This window comes from Pelecanus crispus, chromosome 10, assembly GCF_030463565.1.
Source record: "Pelecanus crispus isolate bPelCri1 chromosome 10, bPelCri1.pri, whole genome shotgun sequence".
In the NCBI taxonomy this organism is placed as follows: Eukaryota; Metazoa; Chordata; class Aves; order Pelecaniformes; family Pelecanidae; genus Pelecanus; species Pelecanus crispus.
Genome location: NC_134652.1, coordinates 29564174 through 29584686, shown reverse-complemented (window position 1 = coordinate 29584686; position 20513 = coordinate 29564174). Strand labels below are relative to the sequence as shown.

The 20513-nt window shown below is 37.6% G+C and overlaps 1 protein-coding gene across 1 annotated transcript; it reads left to right on the top strand.

Moving 5' to 3' along the window:
• Nucleotides 1–2234: 2234 nt before the first annotated feature.
• On the top strand, nt 2235–19735 carry MAT1A (methionine adenosyltransferase 1A). Its single transcript, XM_009487045.2, has 9 exons — nt 2235–2328; nt 9625–9702; nt 10588–10710; nt 12400–12512; nt 14060–14203; nt 14948–15166; nt 18188–18370; nt 18879–19012; nt 19633–19735. The coding sequence occupies exons 1-9, from the start codon at nt 2235–2237 to the stop codon at nt 19733–19735; spliced, it is 1191 nt and encodes a 396-aa protein (XP_009485320.2).
• Nucleotides 19736–20513: the final 778 nt, after the last annotated feature.

Here is a 20513-nt window from a genome sequence, read left to right as displayed (position 1 = left end):
TTTTATTTTTATATGGGATAAGAGGATTATGTGAGGCCTGTTTCTGCATTATGCTTAAGTGTTACCTTAAAAAAAAGAATGCTGATTCCCAAACTACAATTTCTGTCCTTCAGTGGCATTGAAAACCAAGCAAAAGCAAAACCAGAATCAAGAGAGTAGAACTCACAGACCGACAATATTCAGTCTTGTCTGCTTTTGCTGGAAGATTTTTTGTAGAATTAGAATGAAAACTCTTATGTATACAAAAAGAGGTTTTTTTCAGAGGTGTTTCATCCATTCCCATTGTGTCTTTCTATGCTTCCATAGAGGAGAACCCCCACATTTTCATTTAAAAATGAATGCTTATCACTGGTGTTATTTTACTTTAAAAGTTAATATAATTTTTGAATGTTACCCTTTAACTAGGCTTAATATAATTAGTTACTCTCTGGTTGTCTTTTTTTTTTTTTTTTTTTTTTACAAATTCTCTTTTTCTATGTGATGTTAATGCATAATTTGTTCTGGCTGGGATGGAATCTTCATGTCAGTGGGGTGATGACAGTTTACTCCAGAGAAAGCTATGCCTCATAACATGTAACTGATGTGTGAATGCTGCATTTCTAAGTGCAACCAGTGCTTTTCATTCCATGAAGTGAATTCTGTACAACAGAAAACTAAGAGGCTGTCTTTGAAATGAATGATTCCATGTCAATGATAATTAGAGAGGGGCCAATGCTACAGAAGATTACTGGTGAACATTCACAGGCATTGGTTATTGTGTTCAGGAATGTAGGCAGGAAGTGAAAATTCTAATGAATTCTTACATAAATATGTAGCAGTGCAGAAATTTGAATCCAAGGGGCCATATAAAGTGATCTTTTAAAATAATACTGACCAAGGGTTTGAAGTAAACTAAGTCAGTTTTTAAACTGAAGAGTGATAAGGATTTCATTGCTGTCAAAATTGCAAGGGCTATGGAACAAGCAGTATGTTACTCATTCCAACCCAAGTATCAGGTACTTTAACATCTAGATGAATGATTAAGAGAGTATGATTCAGTGTTCATTGAAGTAAAGGGAAATTTTTATTTTGGTAGACTAATGATTTGGTCTGAGATTGAGACTAGAACGGTTTCTGTAAAGGAATTAAGAATAATTACACTTTTTTATAATGGTGCAGTAGTGCTGGGCATTTTCTGGATCTGCCCCGTGGGTATGTTTACTTGTTGTTTTGTATACTAACTTAATGGCACGTATACCCACAAAACGCCATCTGTCTTCATACCTGTCATACCATCAGCATATTCCAGACATGAGCCATCTGACTTTAGAAGAAATTTTCCGTAGCAGAACTGAGCACTGAGTACTCACATGTGGCAGTTAGTGTATTTCTAAGGGTTATGGAATATAATAGGAAAAGATACAAAAAGAGAAGATGGATCTGAATTAATAGAAGAGAGGACAGAGAAAAAGAAAAGCAAAGGCTGAAGGGAGAGGTCTGCATAAATGAGAAACAGTCATTATGCTAGATCTTATCAGATGTTTCGTCTCTCAAATGCACATGACGAATGAATGAAAATGAAAAAAAGTATTTCAGGAGAGAATTCTACTTTTCAAGAGATGAACAAGTAAAAGGCAAATACAGCTATATGATGCAGAGCAAACTTCTTCCAGTCCCTTGCTAGGAAAGACATGCATTTACAGATTTTTTTTACCTATCCCTGTAAAATCACAATACACAGTTGGAAGCACAACAGATCCCAGAATTAGGGGAGAGACAAACTGAAGAAGCAGCTGACCCGAACTGTCACCAGTACTCCTGGATTACTTCATGCTCATTTGACTTGCTAAGATAACCAAGCTTGCACAGGTTGGATCCAGAATGTTTCCAAGAACTGAGTTAATTAGTGAAATATCCTAAAGTTAACTAACTCCCCTGCCAAGAAATGGGCTCTTCCATTTTCCTCACATGATTATCTAGGCACTTTCACTTTTCCATATATAGGAGCAGCTCAGGGACTGACAGATCAGGCTAGGTAGGGATACAGGCTTCAGGCACATGCATACTCCTTGCATGTGTACACAGATGCAAACACATGCTGCTTTCACACACTGAAATTCAAGTTAGTGTAAGAGGTAATAAGTGAAGACAGCGACAGTCCTGCTGATAAAGAACTTCTCCTTTAAAAGAAGGCACTAAAGGTAGAACTCTTCAACCACTGTTTGTAATAATCCATCAGGAAAAGCATCACAATCATGAATGGGCCAGTGGATGGTTTATGTGATTACACGCTGGATGATGAAGGGGCTTTCATGTTCACATCGGAGTCAGTGGGAGAAGGACATCCAGGTAAGAAACAAGCTCTGGCAAATGTGTAAAAAGAATAATATTCTCATTTAAAATGTTTTAAAAGCTTGAAGAAGAATTCATCTGCTATTAATCTTATTACAGAAGTTATTTGTAACAGGGCGCTTTTTACTTATTTCTGTTGGACCTTGTCCATATAGTCTGTAGAACTGCTATAACTCAGGTGCTTCCAACAGGAGTTTACGTGCCTTTGCAGGGTGTGTGTTACACTGAGGAGGGCAGTGGGGTTTATGGTTGCTGCTTCTTCCTTTTCATCTGAATTTCTTTCAGTATTACTGTGGAGACCCTACTGTATCTCTGATAGACTCAAGTTTCACATATGGATAAGAATGCATAGCTTGCTTCTCAAGTTCCATGTCTTTATGGGCCCTGTGAAACTGTCCTGCATATATGCTATGCTCTAAAACTGTCATCCGCGACAGGAATATCTCTAAGCAGGCTATTTTAAAGCCTTTAAAAGTCAATGGTCCCAGCAGCTGTACATGGCAAAGTTGCTGATTTTTTTCTCCCCGTTCTATCATCTGATGCAATATATGGAATTTCTTAAGCAAATAGCGGACAGTTATTTGCTAAACTTTATGTATGGTCAGCAGAGCTTAGTTCAATTTTATTGAAAACAAATGTTCATCTGTGATAAACATGTACCTTATGTCAACAGCAAGTGTTCCCCCAAATGAGGCCAGGGGACAATACACTGTTTAATGTCCTGAAAAGTGTGTTTATTTTAGAAGCCAATTTGGCATCCTGTGCCTTTTCCTATATTAAGGCTTTTTCAGGTCTGTACCCGTGTTATGTGAGTAAATCATAAACGGGTGGAATGACATAGCAGAGAATAAAAAGGTCAGCAGTGAGAATTTTATGTCTATAATTCTGATACTCTTCTATAATATTAACTTATTACTGCAGATCAAATCCATGGCTGATGCAATTGAGTGCATCTCTGTCAATGTCAAGGCACCTACATCAGGTTAAGCCAGTTGGGGTTCTTTCTGATGTAACACAATCAGAAAATGACAACCACATTCGGTCCTTCGGACATAGGTCCCATCCCAAATTTATATATAATCACATCCAGCGCCTGTAGCACAACGTAGTTTCATAGGAAAAATAACACTATACAATGTGGTAACTTTAAATTGATGATGGTATTTCCAAAGATGACAGGTCACAGTTTATGCTACTCTAATCATTATTTTTAGTCCCGCTGGGGCAGTAATAGATAAGTCTCAGACCAGGAAGAGTTCAACTGAGTCCCCAGGTTTAGCTTTGTCCCTTGGTTTCTGTCCTTTACCAATTCTCTTTTTGTCTTGTTTCTTGTTTTAGAATTTGGCCTATTTTTTAGTTCTTATTCACATTGCCTTCTTTCCAAAAACTCCATTGGCCCTCGGTAGCTCTTCTTTTAAGCCCCATGAGCGTTATTTCCCTCCCGTGCTGAGATACTTGGCAGGCCTTTGAGAAACAGTGTTTCCACTTGTTGGACTTGAGTACAGCCGCTCATCTGGCAGGGGTTGCCAGATCTCTGGGTAGCGCGAGATGCAAAGTGGGAGCCCAAGAGGCTTATCGTAGAGGGAGTGGAAAGCGGAAATTTACACAGACATTTTCAAGACTGTGATGCTTGTACTTTCTTAAACAGCCTAGGTCTTCATGTAGGGTACTGAACACCCAAACGCCTATGACAAAGGAAAGATCCACATTTTCCAGATCAAGAGAGGACAGGTTGACAGTAGGTAACTCTGGGTGGTCCTACAAATTCTTGTTCCTGAACACAGCCCAGCAATAGGTCTTAATCATCTCAGCGGCAGTTCTAGTTTCCGACAGCAAATTGATCACTTTTACCTCCTGGCCAAACCCCTTTTCTCTGTCTGTGGTTTTCCACGAGAGCTGTAGACATGCTGTTAGGTTTCTGTCACCCAGGAAAATCTTGGCTATTTCTTAAAATGGGGCCCAGTGTCTGAGGCTGTAGTTGGGCTTCTGACATTATCAGTAGCACTAGAATTTTATTGAGAGTTTTGAGTTCCTCTGATACCAAATGGATAATTTGTGTGTTCTTGACTATTTCTCTTCTGCATGTGATAGTATAATTTTGCTAGAGGGCATTATGTGAAGAGAAGATCCTGAACCAGATCTTTGCCTGGTGGAAATTTGAATTGTTTTGATTATATTAGCTGGGGATTCAATGCTTTAATGGAGACCACCTTCTTAATAAACAAAGCAGGAGAAATTACATGCTTATTTATTTGGGTGTACAGACAACTGCCTTATACCTGTGCAATGCCTAAGAGTTGTGTGTCACTTAAGAAGCCCAGATTCCATAGAAGCAAGTAATAGCTAACAATAATTAACGTACAGGTATTACCTATGCTCCCCAAAGACTTTATAGAGACTCTGTTTATCCCATCTTCTCAGTCCAAATTCTTCAAAATCACTTGGGTATAAAATCTGGGACTTCCTTCCAGAAGGTCTTTAATCCTGGCATTTAGTGGGGTAAATTCCAAACTCTCTGAAGACTTACATGTGACTTCATCATTTCAATATAATAAAAGCACATAGATAGCATCATGGAGAAGAGAAAGATTTTTTTAATATATATATATAGCTGGTTTTTGTCACTGCTCCATTTTGCTTTGTCCAGTAGTGTCTGTCTGTGCTGCACAATGGTTTCACTGTGCTTTGAAAGGCATTGTGTGTTTCTCTGACCCACAATGTCTTACAGGTGCCAAACCACTTAGGATTAATTCCTTCCCCTATCTGGTGTGACTTCAGGTGGAATTGCCTGCAAACAGAATGTCATTCAGTTTTCCAGTAAGTATCAAGGAATGTCTTTAAAAATATAAGAGAAAATATCTGCTAAAAGCACCCTCGGATTTTCAACCATATTAAAAACATACGTTTATCTTCTGGATATTCACAGAAAAAAAATCACAAAAGAAAAAAAAAAAAAAACCAAACAGAAAATGCAGATCTTTCCAGCAAGCTGATGCTTGCATGTCTTATATCTAACATTACATATACTTAACAATATACATACTACTTCAGGAAACCGTGTATTGAACAAAGAGAATAGATGTACAAGATATTTAAATGGTGTAGTGTTAATATTGAAGTACTGCTGCAGTTATCAATTAGCACTCCTCAAGAGTCTTTTAAATAGGAAAAATGTAATATAGCACAATTCAGCTATTCAGAGTCTCTCTAGTGAAACTTTTTTTGGTGGAAAGCTTATTTTTGTTGAAGTGTTCATGGTAAGTGTCTGCATTTCTTGACTGTTTTAATTTTTTACCAGAAAACTGAGAATGTATTTTGAATTTATAATTTCACATTCTAGGGGTTTTTTTCTGTTGATATAAATAACGAATCATTAAAAATACTGAATGTTATTTTGATGATCACAGGTTTTTAAGAAAATCAACCTTATTTTTTGAAATGTTCAATGTTTATTATATTTATTACACCATCAAAGCCAGCAGTGTGGTTGTACCTGTTGTGCTCCAAAAAGTGGAGCTTTTTTGAATCAAATTTTCCGTTGTTACTGCTGTGCATAGATTTTTTTTTTGGGGGGGGAGGGGTGTATGTGGTGAATCTGTGAAACTGAATTCTTGGGGAGGTTGAGAACTTGCAGATGTCATGGCTTTGTTAGGCTCTTACATAGTCTGGATTGATGTAACAAAACTTATGTCCAACTATCTAGAAAACTGTGAAGCTCCTTTTAGTTACTGGAGATCACTTTTGTTGTTGAATGCCTCCTTTACTTCAGCATTTGACAACTGGGCATTTGAGTAGGGTTTATCATCAGGTCCCCTAGACTCATTCATTCCTTTTATAGTTAGCAAGAGCTGGTTTGCAGCTAATTGGCATCTCTGCCATAAGGATGGGTCTGTGGGATGATTGGATTTCATTCAAAGAGTGCATGGTTATCTAATACTTTCCTGCTCAGTCAAGAAATCCTCAGTCTAGACATCTCTTTTGCAATATTTATCCTATTGGATAGTAGTTGACTACATGAAGGTATACATGAACTGAATTCTTACCTCTTACATCATTTTTTAGATGATAATGCCTCATCAGAAGTGGTCCATTATGCTTTCCCTGTTTCCAAAAAAAGAAGGAAAAAAAAAAAAGGCAGGAAATAACAGAGAAACATATCCTGTCACACTTAGCATCTAATAAGATAAATGGGACAGTTGAGATGAGAAATTTAAATAACAGAATGAAGGGTGCACAAAGCCTGCTAAGCATTGCTAAAAATAGAACGCCTGGTTTTATTTTACACCAGAGACCTTTACTAATAGACATGCCTTTAATTTAATGCATTAATCAGCCAATCATCCAGCTAGATTTCTCTTTCCAGTCTTGATAGATGTATCTGTATCTGTATTTGGATCTAGTTGCACTAGAACTGTTGGTTGTTGCACCAACAATCAGATATGGCACGAATTGTCAAACTGATTTGTCTCAGCCTATCTTAATCTGAAGGTATGCTATCAGCGTAGTAGATTAAATTATTCTAATTTATTATTTTCATTGATTAAATTCTCACATAGATTTTAAAGTCCAAAAGGGACCTCTGATACATAATCTAGTCTGACCTTTATACACAGGTAATAATATTTCATGCAAGAATTCTTCAAACATGCTAGTAAATGGTGGTTGAATTTCATTCATACCTTTTAAAAAGATAGCAAATTTTCAGCTAGAGATTTGAAGGAACAAGGAATCTTGCATACCTGTACATGAATGGTTTCAATGGCTCTCACCCTTTTAAGATTTTCCTTTTTGAATCTTTATCTGTCTCTTTAATTTCCAGCTGTCAACTGTAGTTACATTATTGTCCATCATACAAAAACTTTTCTCTCAGCATATTATTTTTAGGTTCCTAGAGACTGTGATCCCAATGCCTATTAGGATTTCCTCTGGTAGGCTGCCTTTCCTTAAGTCTTTCAAAACTAGACTGAGCTTGATTGATTTCATCCTGTAAGATATATTTATTCTGATTTTGGGGCATTCTTCTCAGTCTGTCCTAAACCTTCCTGCAGCTTCTTAATGTCATCTTTGGAATACCATCACCAAAATCTAGTATTTCTGTAGCAGTCTCACTAATGTTATTGTATAGAGACAATTTCATTTCTATAGATGACTGTTCATCTGGTTTTCTGTCATGATCTTTTCAGGGTAACAGTTTTGTAAGACAAAGTCTCCCCTTTGGTAAATGTGGACTATGCTTTTTTATTCATGAATGTTTGCTATGTTATTTCTCTGAGAGGGAAGCAAAAGAGCTGCTTTTCTACCTACCAATATCCATTAAATACTGTAGATACTGATGATACAGTTCATACAAAAAACCAAAACCCAGACCCCCAAAAAACCCCATGAAAACATCCTGATAAAACTTCACTTATTGATTTCACTGCCTACTATGGCTAATGCCCCCTTGAAACATTTAATGAAAGTTTTAGTTCATAAATTACTTTCAACCACAGCATGCAAAACCAGCATAAGGTTCTTTGTACCAGATAGGTGCCATGAGGAGAAATCAGGATGAATTAGTCATATGGGATTACCTGTAGTCTTCTTGAATGTTTTGTAAAGAATGCATATAATATCCCTGCATGTGTCATACAGGGAATGTAGACAAACATGGGACACTGGTATCTAACGCAAGTGAGACATATTTCATGTAGAACAAGGACAGGGATAAAGGTTGCTCCTGGCATAGAAATTCTGGGTGGTGAAAAAAAGGCTACAAAGCAGTCCCGGTCACTAGGAGTTTACTGCAGGGCATTGGACTGGCACTGAGAAGGTCATCCTACCCCAGTTGCTCTGTTGTCCCACCCAGGTAATCAAAAATGACATATTTTTGTCAATAATGTTTGCTTTTATGCTTGAAAATATGGCTACATTTCCTTATACAAATGGAAACTTTGAAGGGAGCAAGCAGAGATCCTGCCACCTTTCTCCCCAGTCCTGCTAAACAAGGTTCATTGGGACTTCTTAACTAAATTGCAAGAATGGTGTCTGATTCCTGTTTGGTGATAATTGTCCCAAATTTAGTAATCCATGTACAGTTCTTCCAAGGCTGAAACTTCCAGTGCAGCCTACATTTGCTAATTGTCTTTTGTCTTTGTTCTTTTTGTGTTGAAGTGGTTAACGTGGGAGATAAGTGTCAGAATCACCTTAGTTCTCTAGTCTTTGATTTGTCCCTCTTAGCTAAGTGTACACCTTCCTCATAAAAATAAATGAGAATTTATTTTGACTTGAGGTTAAATGTATTAAAACTCTAATGACATACTCTTACAAAACATTGCTTTCCAACAGATTGTGTTGCAAATGGCAAGGCAGGAGATTAATTTATTTTGCCACACAGCATGTTGTGGCAACATATAAATACAGTGTGCAATATTAGACATTTTTAAAGAACAATAAAATTAAAATATATGAGAAAAAAATCGTTTTCATGTAGAAGGCATTGTTATGGCTGCTGCCCTTTTGTGTTTGTTAGATTAGCTGCATTATTTGATTGATTCATTATTCATTAAAAAGGTAAGAAAAGAAAGAAAGAAAAAAAGATTACTATGATAAGCCTGAGCTGAAACCTTTGTATTTGGGATGTAACTGAAGATATACTCAAGATCTACCTCAGGCAAACTTCAGTTGATAACCCCTCCTTGCTTCTGAGTGCGCTCCTCACTCCCCTGTCTTAGGTGGGTTGCAGGGATTATTAGGAGGTGGCATCGCAGGATGGTAGGAAGCAGTGAGAGGAAGCAAACCTGAAATGGGCACTTGACTCTGACCTGTGCATTATCCATAGTGATCTAAACTCTTTCTCAGGTTTTACCAGCAGTGTTGCTCAGGTTCTTTCTAACTTTCTGTTGGGGAGATGGAATTTGATGGTGGAATATCACCTTCATGTTAGAATACCACTGATGTGGAGTGCATGCTGTGTTGGCTTGTGGTGTTAGGGAAGGAGAAGGCTGGGAGTAAAGCCTCTTAGCCTCTCAGGTAATGCTATGCATAACATACTTGTTTCACACTTAAGTGCAGAAAACTACAGGTAAAGTTGTAGTCAGTATTAGTTTACACCAGTAAGTAAATTCCCCACTGTATCTACTGGCTTGGCTTGTAGGATGTTTCATATGTCTTTCTCTTTAGTTAGCTTAAATACTCCAGTAATAAGCAATAAAAGAATTCCTTGCTGAAACACCTACCTATTCAAAGCGATGCAACAGTCCGTGTTTTGTATTGAGTGCTATGGTTTTGAATCACAGCTTTGATGCCTTGCAGATAAAATCTGTGATCAAATCAGTGATGCTGTACTAGACGCCCATCTCAAACAGGACCCGAATGCCAAGGTTGCCTGTGGTAAGTTGTTTGCTGCTTTGCTAAGTCTTTGCTGAGTTTTTTTAAGTCATTACCCAGTCACAATGGTGACATTTTTTATGATGTTTGCGTAGAGCTTGATGCTATCATTTGCTAACTCATTTTAGTCTCAAAAAATTACATAAGAATTACAGTCTTCAAGAGAAGGAGAGATGAGAAAAAAACAGTAAAAGTTTTTATAAAAACTGAAGCCTCAGCAGGCTGTAGGATAGCTAATTTTGTGTGTGGACTGAACTTTCCTGGGAGGAACAGATTTGGCTTCATTACAGTGAATTTTTGAAAGAATATTTAAATGTTTTTTTGAAAAGTTCATTTACTATATTTAATAAAGTACTAATTTTTCAGTCCAAGTCCCCATAACTTCTTGTTTTTTGAAATCTCTTCAGAAAGAGTTGTACCAACAACCCTCAGGTCATTACCCCAATTCATGTATTATGTAACTAAATCCCATCTTCAGATTCTTCCTTCTGGGACTGGAGACAACTTTTCAAAATAGTTGATCACTGATGAGTTTTATTTAGCCTCAGTATGTATCTTAGAATGATTAAGGATTAAGTGGATTTAGAAATCGCAGCTTAATGCTACTTTTCCCTAAATCTGTGCATATCACTAAATCATGCTCAGTGTTTTGACTTTTCCATTTGTAAATTGGACATATTAGTCTTTTCCTTACTTTCAGACATATGGTGAATATGAAAAGAATTTGTCGTAGAAGGAGCTAATATTGCTAAAAATATGGGTAGAAAGGACTTACACTGAATATAGCCAGTAGATCTCTCAAAATCACCATCATCACAGACGTAGTTATTTGGCTTAGTGGGCTGGGTTATTCCACTGTTGTAATCCTGTTTTCATCTCTCTTTTCAGAGACAGTATGTAAGACAGGAATGGTGTTGCTGTGTGGGGAGATCACATCTCGTGCTATTGTGGATTATCAACGAGTTGTCCGAGATGCAATTAGACATATTGGCTATGATGATTCAGCTAAAGGTTGGTGGAAAAACTCATGAAATCCTTGAAGAGCAAGCAATAGGCAACTGCAAAACAGGCCTGTCAGCACTTTCATATATGAGCTTTAGCAAGCTTGATAAAAACTGAATATCCTGTGCTTTATTTATCCCCGTAAGTAGAAAAACCATCATATGCTAGTTAAAGCTGAAAGGGAGTAGGCAGAATATACTTTGAACTGTGGTATTAGGCCAGAACAGTTAACTGCAGCTTGCGCCGCAGAATCTACCACTCCTCCAAACTTGTAATAACTTGAATCTCGGTTATTCTTTTGGCAAACCTATTGAAGCATCTTGGTGGGAAAGAAAGGGAAGAAGAAACCTAGTTCATTGCATTGTACCATTATATATTTGTACTGTGGCTGCATCTAGAATTCCTAGGTGTAAAGCAGGTTCTCACTGTGCAAGGTTCTCTGTTAGCTCTGAACAACTCCTACACTGAGGAGTGTGCAGTCCAAATCTGGTTTGTGTAATGTACAAATGATAAAAAAGACAAAATGCTTTATATACTGGACACATTTCACTTTCTGATTTGCCATGCATCTGTTCACACATTACAAATATTCCAAGTATACTGTTACAGTGAAATGTATCTTTTTAAGGGCTTTTGGTTAAAAAAAGTTTCCTGCAGCCCTTTAATTGCTATTGAATTTACAGGGAGATTTTGGTGGGAGAATATTATAGAAGCGCATCTGTATGTTACCTCTATCATCATGTAACAGCAGCGCTTTCACAAAATGCTGACAAATCTAGTGGGTCATAAGTCTCCTTTTTATCCTAACTGCCAAAATGGTAAGGGGAGATGCAGTGACCCAGTAAAAAACAATTTCTATGCAGAAGTAAAACAAAAAGTTAAAACAATCAATTGCACACAGAAATATAATTTTCTTCTCTACATAACCTACCTAAAAGAGGGCAAAGAGCATTCTTCAAATGGATCATATGTATATGGGCATGTATATATGTTGTATTGGCTGAACATGAGTTTGGTCAGCAGCTGCCAGTAGCTACAGTTCTAGAAAAGGTTGGATTTGGAAAGAAGCAAGTTACTATAACATATCTAGGAACAGGTGGAAAATTTTGCCACAATCTTCTGTAAGTCTTTCAATTTCTTTTTAAAACCTTCCTTTTGGTCTTTGGAAATAATGTAAAGTAAACGCCCACTTCCACTTTTTGCTGTGAGACTTGAATTTGTTTTTTTCTCAGTTTGTGGCTCTCACACAAACTCCCACGAGAGATTTAGTACAGACACTGCTTTACATGTATTACAAATAATGTATCAGAGACCAGAGCCTTCAGATGCTGAAAACATCAGCTCCTCGGAATTCACGTAGATGTTTTTAATACTATTTATTAGGGAGGGGCTGATTATTTACATTTTTGAGTAGTTTTCTGCAGTTAACAATTCATAGTCTGAATTGGCTTGGCACAGGGTGTCAATGCAAGAGAAAACAAACAGTAACATACAATAAAGGCAACCCTATATGCCCCACCTACTCCAAAAAAAGGTTTCAAGTGTTGTATTGACAAAAAAATTATCTAAAAATAGCAGTTAGGTTGTGAGTTCTGAACACAGTATCCTTCAGAATGAAAATTTTGTCATATGGTTCCATGTTACTTTCCTTATTGTGACAGAAAAAGCTAATTTGCTGCTACTCTTTTTTCCAAATAGGCTTTGACTACAAGACTTGTAATGTTTTAGTGGCACTGGAACAGCAGTCACCTGATATTGCCCAAGGTGTTCATCTACACAGGGATGAAGAGGATGTTGGTGCTGGAGATCAGGTAGACATGACATCACATCTAAAACATCAAAGCTGTTTGAACGGAAAGTTTGCCCCATCTCATTGCCCTATTTTCTAAATCAAAACCCATGTGAAGATTTCCACATTTCCATCTTGGGCTAGCCCAGAAAAAACAACATATTTGCATTAAAAAAGTTGGAAGTTCTTTGAGGCAAGACTTTTGCCTGGTGTTTGTTATAGCACTCCGTGCGAGTCAAGAGAGCTCTGGCAGTTTGTAGTAGCTGAGGATGCATCCTTTAGAACTTAGAAAAGGTTTTTTGCTTATGTATTTCATGTTTCTGTTGAGTAGCTTTAGATTCATTAGGCCATTCATCTTGCAGCCAGACTTGTCCTGTAAGATGGAATAAACAAAGGATCTTTTTGCTTTCACAGAGCTCTTGAGATTTTACACAGCAAAAAATTAGGCGGTTTCAACTGTCTGCAGCATTAGTACAATGAAGGCAAATATACCGGAGTAGTTTCAATTCTCACTTATTTCCCAGAGGCAGCTATTGTAATAGGTGTTCCACATAATTAAGGCTGTCCAAGCTGCATTTCTATGAGCTAAATAACACATGTAGATAATTATGGTGTGTTCCCAAGAGAAAGATGCTAACATAAAAACTGCATAATCTGACTGATGCCAGTATGAGTGAGTTTAACATTTACAGTAGTTATCATTAGTAGTAATATCTAGTTTATAACAACGCTGTTGAGAACCGTAAGTGGAGATATCAGAGTCCAGGAGCTAAGCTAATATTGTTCAAAAAACCCTTGAGAACTAAATTAAAATGCTTTTATGCTGTCATGGGGACATAATACTATATAAGATGAAAAGATATCTGACTATCTTTGGCACTTTGATGGCCTCCCTTCCCATTGTATCAAAGTACCTTCCTGTCTTTATTTGTTTTGTATCACAACATACACTGGATAAGGAGAAAGAAAATGCTGCTAAGTCTGTTTAAGAAATAATGATCTGATGCAGGGAACATGACTGAATAACACTAGGAGCTGTGACTGGAATTGTGTGGTGCTGCAAATCTGAGGCAGGTGCCTTAAACTGTTGAACTGTTGAGGGGAAGTACATCCTTTATGTAGTATTCAAATCCCATTCCACTGAAATGTCAGATGTGAGCTGCAGTATACACGTGTCTGTGTTCATACATAAAAGCTTCTACAACCTGTCCAGGCTGATGATAACACCTTTCCTATGACAGAATAGTCCTGAAACTGTTTTGCTCAAACAGATTTTTTTCCCTGTGAAAGAACCTGATAAAATGCAGAAATGTCTCTGTTTCTGTCCAGGTTTCCAGCTCAACGTGTAAACCTTCAGTCTTTCAGTGAAAAATTCTAGGAACGTGGTTTGTTTCTCATTGCACTATAACATGTTGGAGCCTGATCTGAGTTTAAGCTTCTTGGACTGTAATGTAAAATAGTAAAACATATACCTGAGGGAACTGTTTACTCTGTGCTTCAGATTAAATCTTGTTGCCTTTGGTTGTGGTGCTTTTAACAGTGATTGAAGTCTCTCTTCTCCTCCTGTAGGGTTTGATGTTTGGTTATGCAACAGATGAGACAGAAGAATGTATGCCTCTAACAATTATTCTTGCTCATAAACTGAATGCCAGGTTAGCAGAGCTGAGGCGTAATGGAGAACTTCCTTGGCTGAGGCCTGACTCTAAAACACAGGTAAATACTAATTTCATTCTTTTTTTTTTTTTTTTTTTTTTTCCTTTTACTAATACAATAACATTCCAGTCACTTATGGGTAGTCCAGATAGTTGAAAACTGTCACTTTTTCATTTCCAGACATCTTAAATAGTTTTAAAGACAGCAATTGGCGGTGTTTAGAGTATCAGGATAACCTACAAGTAGCAGATCTATAACCTACATGTAGCAGATAAAGCATTTCCACTGCTTATGACACTGTCTCCTTGACAGTTGGAAAATGGTTAATGTGTATCAGAGTGCTAGGAGCACTTAACCACCTACCAGTCAAGAAGTATTTAACCCTTCAGACCCAAGCGGTCTGTGCTAGCTCAAAAAGGGACAGGAAATCTAAAGGATTTATTTGTATTTAGGGATTTGGGCTGGCCTTTTTGTAGATGCACTGAGAATGTGAATTTCTGAGGCTTGGGAGTTTAGCTGAAAATCCCAACCAAAAGACACATTTTGGGCAATTTCATAGAAAATCAGATTGTCCATATTGGGTCTTTAGCTTTTTTCTCACCACTGCAAAAATGACGAATGAGAAAGTAGGCTTCATTTCTCATACCTGGGCGACAAGGTAAGCAGTGATCATTATAATGCCAGCATTGACATTTTGCTACAATTTTGCTCTTGGAATAGCATAGCATGAAGTTTGATGTAGACCAGTAATACATTTTATAGCAACTCTGGTTTTTAATTCTTCCCTCTCCCTGTTCTATTGAGGTCACAGTTCAGTATATCCAGGAGAATGGAGCAGTCATCCCAGTGCGTGTTCACACCATTGTGATATCTGTGCAGCATGATGAAACCATTTCGCTGGAGAGTATGCGCAGAACCCTGAAGGATCGTGTGATTCAAACTGTTGTCCCTGCAAAATACTTGGATGAGAGAACTATTTATCACCTTCAACCTAGTGGACGCTTTGTTATTGGAGGGCCTCAGGTTTGTGTTGTATTATTTTGGTGCTTTCATCAGCTTGCCTTTGTCATTGGGTGTGTGTCTTAAAAGAAATGCTCAGCTTTTTGGTACGTCTGTCCTAAAGTGTGAGAAGCAAGCTGTCTAGTGGAAGTTTTAACTGCAGTTGTATGTGGAAGAAGCATCCAGGGTTTCATGTGCTGTATTCCAAAGTAACCTTTGAGGGCATGGTTATATCATACGTGTGCTGTGACTAGGCAGGCAAGTTGAGCTGAACCTTACATTGTGTGTGGAATATACAGCCCAGCTCTGAGTTTCCTCAAACCCCCTCGAGTCCAGCACTGAGTGAGACATGCAATTCTTTCTCATGGAAAGCATGACTTGGAGAGATGGACAAGAGAAGGTTTACTTCTCTTACAGTGAACCTGGTTTTCAGATCTGTATAGCTCGCACTGTTCTGCCTGACACCAAGGAGAGCTGAAGGTGTTCCTCTGTTCTGAAAATCACCCCCGATAGGTTTCTCCTGGTGAGAAAATAAATGTTGCTTTTGCATTATCTAGGCAATGCAGGAGCTGGGATTTATAATTTGATCCTGCATTCACAGAAGTCAGGCAGAACTTCCACCCTCTGTAGCATCAGGTCTTTTGAGATTTAGTTTTTGAAAAGAAATTCACCATTCCAAATGTTTTATTTAGTCTTCAGTTTCCTTCAGAACTATCACAGCAAAATTTCAAAGCTTCTTCCTGAAATTAGGTCAAATTTTACAACAAATCCAAGTAGACCTTGTTTTTCTTCTGCTGTTCAAATTCATTTATTTACTGGAATTTGCCAGAATTATTTCTAAGGTGCTATGTCTTTTTTATATTAGTGCCATGGAACAGGTACAAAGGTATTGAGATGAATCATTATAATGATTATACAAAAAATGTTTTTTTGTGTAGTTGAGTTGGTTATATCACTGTAATTTTGTGTATCATGGACATCCTAGACTGTGGACAAATGGAGAGGTAAACTTGAGCTGTAACTTGGAGCAAATGAACTAAAGCAGCAATCATGGCTACATGCAAAAAGAAGGCTACCTATGAAAATTTTCAGGTGTACGCTGAACTGCACCCATTAAAAATGTAAATCTTTCAGGTGTGCACTGAACTACACCCTTTTAAAAATGTAATATAATTATATTTGGTAAGCCAACCAGGAATACCTTTTCTACTCTTGTGGTGGAACTGTATTGCTTATGTTTGCACATACAAACACAGGCATGTTGCAGTGCATGTTTGCAGCTTTTTAAACGTGGGATAAGTTTACTTAGTATGGGTCAATCTGCCTGTGTGTCCATGGCCTTACCACTGCTATCATTACTTGTGTAATTTACAATAGCATTGCAGCAACCAGAAAATAACTATTTCTTTACTTGTCTTTTACATCTTGAACTTTCTGATTACTTTTCATGAATATTACTCAGTTTTATTTTTAACACCACTAGCTGTGGAAGGCTGTCTTAATCTCCAGCTCAGGAAGACACGTGTATTTCACTTGAGATTTTTACCTTATGTTTTTGAGCACGGTGTTACCTTGAATTCTGGCTATGGCAAAATTAGTAATTTTGCTGCTATCCCCATTTTCCCAACAGCCACACCCGCTGGTACTGCGAGGACATTACAGCTTGTCGCAAAAGTGACTTCCACATGCTTTACAAATGCATTTGTGCTCTTTCAGCACCTTTAAAACATTGGTGGTTTTGGTTTTTTTTTTCCGTTCACCTGTCCATTTCTCTTCCTCTCACTCAGTTCTGCAGTCAAGTCATGATGGCACACAAGGTATTCTCATTGCAACTATCTGTGCCACCAGAAATTAAGGTTTGAGTTGAGCAGAAGAACCCGAGGAGGACAGGATCCTTTAGAGAAGCTCAGCTATTCAGACTTACATCTTGCTGCTTTCTTGGCAGAATGGAACAAACAGTGCCAAAGGTTTTCTTCTGTGTATATGCACAGTCTTTCTAAGAAAAACTTTGACTCCACTTGTGTTTGCTGTGCAAACATTCCAGCAGTTGAATTTTACTGACATGATATTCTGTAGACAAAGAAAGAATTTCAAGCCTGCCTGCACAGGTGGAGACTGAATTTCAAATTTGACCATGTTTCCATTCACACCAGAAAGCTTAAGCATTTAGTAAATCAGGGGGCTCAGCCAATTAGTCAGGTACTGATCGGCTAACCAAGATCAAATGAAAATATCAAGTACTTGTGAGGAGCAATCAGGATAGCTGTGTAGGCAGCTAGAAGGTTGTCTGTGCTTTCTTATTTAATATTTTAGAATACTCATCTGTAAGTATCTGTTCTTAGAAAGAAGTAATCCTTCTTTCCCAATTACCTATTCCATACCTGTTGTGTATAGTTTAAATTAGACTATAAATATTTTGGGGCTGGAAATGTTTTTAGTACATATTTGTATGAGAGTGTCTGTAATGATACTGCACTGGAAGTGTGGGGTGCCAGCCTCCATGTAATGGTGTATAAGGTAGCACTGGCATACCTTCTGATGGTAAATACAAAAAAGACATCTACTATTTAATATTCACACAGCTTCAGATTTTGACCAAAAGATATGAAAACCTGACATGTATGTATTTTTTTTAACGGTGTAAAATTTCTGAACAGTTCCTATATGGCATGTAGTTTGTTAGCAATATTCTGTATTCAGTTTGGATGTGGTAGATAAGTAACTTCTAAACCAAAGTTCCCATGTTGTCTGGAATATTTACTTTTGAAACAGGCCATGCATGCTCTAGCTATTTGAGTGTAAACCTACCTGTTTGCTTGACTGCCAAACACTATTTGTGAATGGCTTGCCTTATGAATCTGGCTTTAAAGAACATTAATAGCCACTGTTGTCGCTCGGTAAGACAGGTTCATTCTTTCAGCTACCCCACAGCAATCTGTATGTCGTGAACTTACTTACATGTTGTAGTCTTCTGAAGGATGCATAGCCTTGTTTGAGATATATTAAAATGTATTGTAAAATGGACAAATTATTTTAATGATTCAGGGTGATGCTGGTGTTACTGGCCGAAAGATCATTGTGGATACTTATGGTGGCTGGGGAGCCCATGGAGGTGGTGCCTTTTCTGGCAAAGACTATACGAAGGTGGACCGATCAGCTGCGTACGCAGCCCGTTGGGTGGCCAAGTCTCTTGTGAAAGCTGGGCTCTGTCGCCGTGTTCTGGTTCAGGTACGGTTTGTTACGAATGTTGCTTTTCTCAAAAATATTTCTCTTTTTCAGCTTCACCCTGAATACACATTGTACGAGACACTGTAGTAGAAGCAGTCTTGCTGATGGCTTGGGGTTGGAGAAAGGAAGACCTTGATATGTTTGGTTCAAGGCCACTGTAATGTCACTAATAGCCTATCAGCTTCTTGGAGCTGGAACTTTTCATTTAGCTTTCGTTTTATTGCCTGTTTTTCTGGACATTTATTGAGCCCTCAACCCTCTGACACTTACTGTCATGGAAATGAGCATGGGGTGACTAGACAATGGGAAGAAAGTTATCCAGAGACCTCAGCATTTTCAAAGTTTTCTCTTTTTTTGCTGTAAATACAGGTTGCACACCTATGGGAAGTGAAGCAGAGGCCTTAGTTTTCCTAAGATGTTTCATTAATGAATGCTTTCTCCTGTTGCATACTGTTGCCCACTGAGGTGCCGTGTTCATTTGCTAACTATGGTGTCTTTTTTGCCATAGGTTTCTTATGCCATTGGGGTAGCTCATCCATTGTCCATTTCACTGTTCACTTATGGAACTTCCCAAAAAACAGAGAAAGAGCTCCTGGACATTGTGCACAAAAACTTTGATCTTCGGCCTGGAGTCATTGTCAGGTATAGAAACACACAAAAAGGAAAATATCTTGGTGGTCACGTCCTAGAAATGATTTCTTGCAAAACCATTAGATGTTACGATGTAAGAGTCAGCCTCTTGAACTAGCATGGGATTGTTCTTGAGAGACTTTATCTCATTCTGTCAGTCTTCACAATTGATACTTTTTATGGATCTACCAGTGTGCCATATCTTTAAAGATAACAGACGTACTTTTCAAGTTTCATATGAAGCATATACTTTCAGCATTTGCCCTTACATAGTATGTGGAATTCAAATAAAATAAAATAACTTTTGTATTCCAAGAATTTTAAGTTACTCTGCTGTGAAAAAAGATACATTTTTTTTTACAAAAGGAATTGAAGGTTATTTCATCTTTTCCATTAAAATTAATAATTCTCAATAATAAGGATTTTTCCTGTAGCCCTAAAGTACCTCACACTTAAGTTGTGTTGTCACTTTTATGGTTCTCCATTGGACACTTCACTGGTATGCTTGCATCACCAGAATATGCTTGCTTGACTAAGGGCATGAAATGGATATCAACATCAGGATTTTAATGGTAGCTATCATGAAATATCTTAATATGAAGAATTTTCTCTTCTTTTTGTTATACACACAGGGATTTGGATCTAAAAAAGCCCATTTACCAGAAGACTGCATGTTATGGTCACTTTGGAAGAAATGAATTCTCATGGGAGGTGCCCAAAAAACTTGTGTTTTGACACTAGCAGTCACCCTTTAAAAACAGAAAGGAATAGAAGTCCACTAACCATGCGGATGCTCTGAAAAATCAAATTTGACAGCTTTGTATTCAACAAAAGGAATTTTAAATTTTAAATGGAAAGAAAGAAAAGGATATTTTCCTGGAAATTGATTTTTTTAACCCTCAGTGTCTTTCATTATCTAAGATACAAAGGACAGAGTGGGTTTTTTTAATCAGTGTAAGACAACAAAATACAGTTTACTCTTTATTGCTGCTCTGTTGGTTCTTTTGATAAAGGCAAAGTGCAACTCAGGTACGCAAACCAATGGCTGAACGTCAAACCTTTCATGGGCAAAGGCAAAGACAACTTTCCCAATTCTGACTAAGGATCAGCACATCTCTTGCTTCTAATTAGACAATGGGAAATTCTGGGGTCCAATTTCCTTACTGGAGTTAGCATTGCATACAGCTGGGGGTTGCTTTGATGGGAGAAGGCTGAATATCACATAACAGTATCTCGGCCTCTTTTGTTGAAGATGTTAAGATATATGTAATATTTAAATCACCTTCACCGGGTATGTGCTGTTACTGTTGTGTTTCAATTACCTGTGTTTTTGAAACATAAGTGTTCTCCTATAAAACAACAATCATAGAATAAAAGCTCTTTTCCTACCATGTATTTAAAGGTGCCTCTTTTTCTATTTTTTTTGATGTTGTAGTATAACGGTCTATCCCAACTCAGCCTCTTAAACTCTTGTATTTTAGGATTTTAGTTTACCAACATAATTGAATTTTAT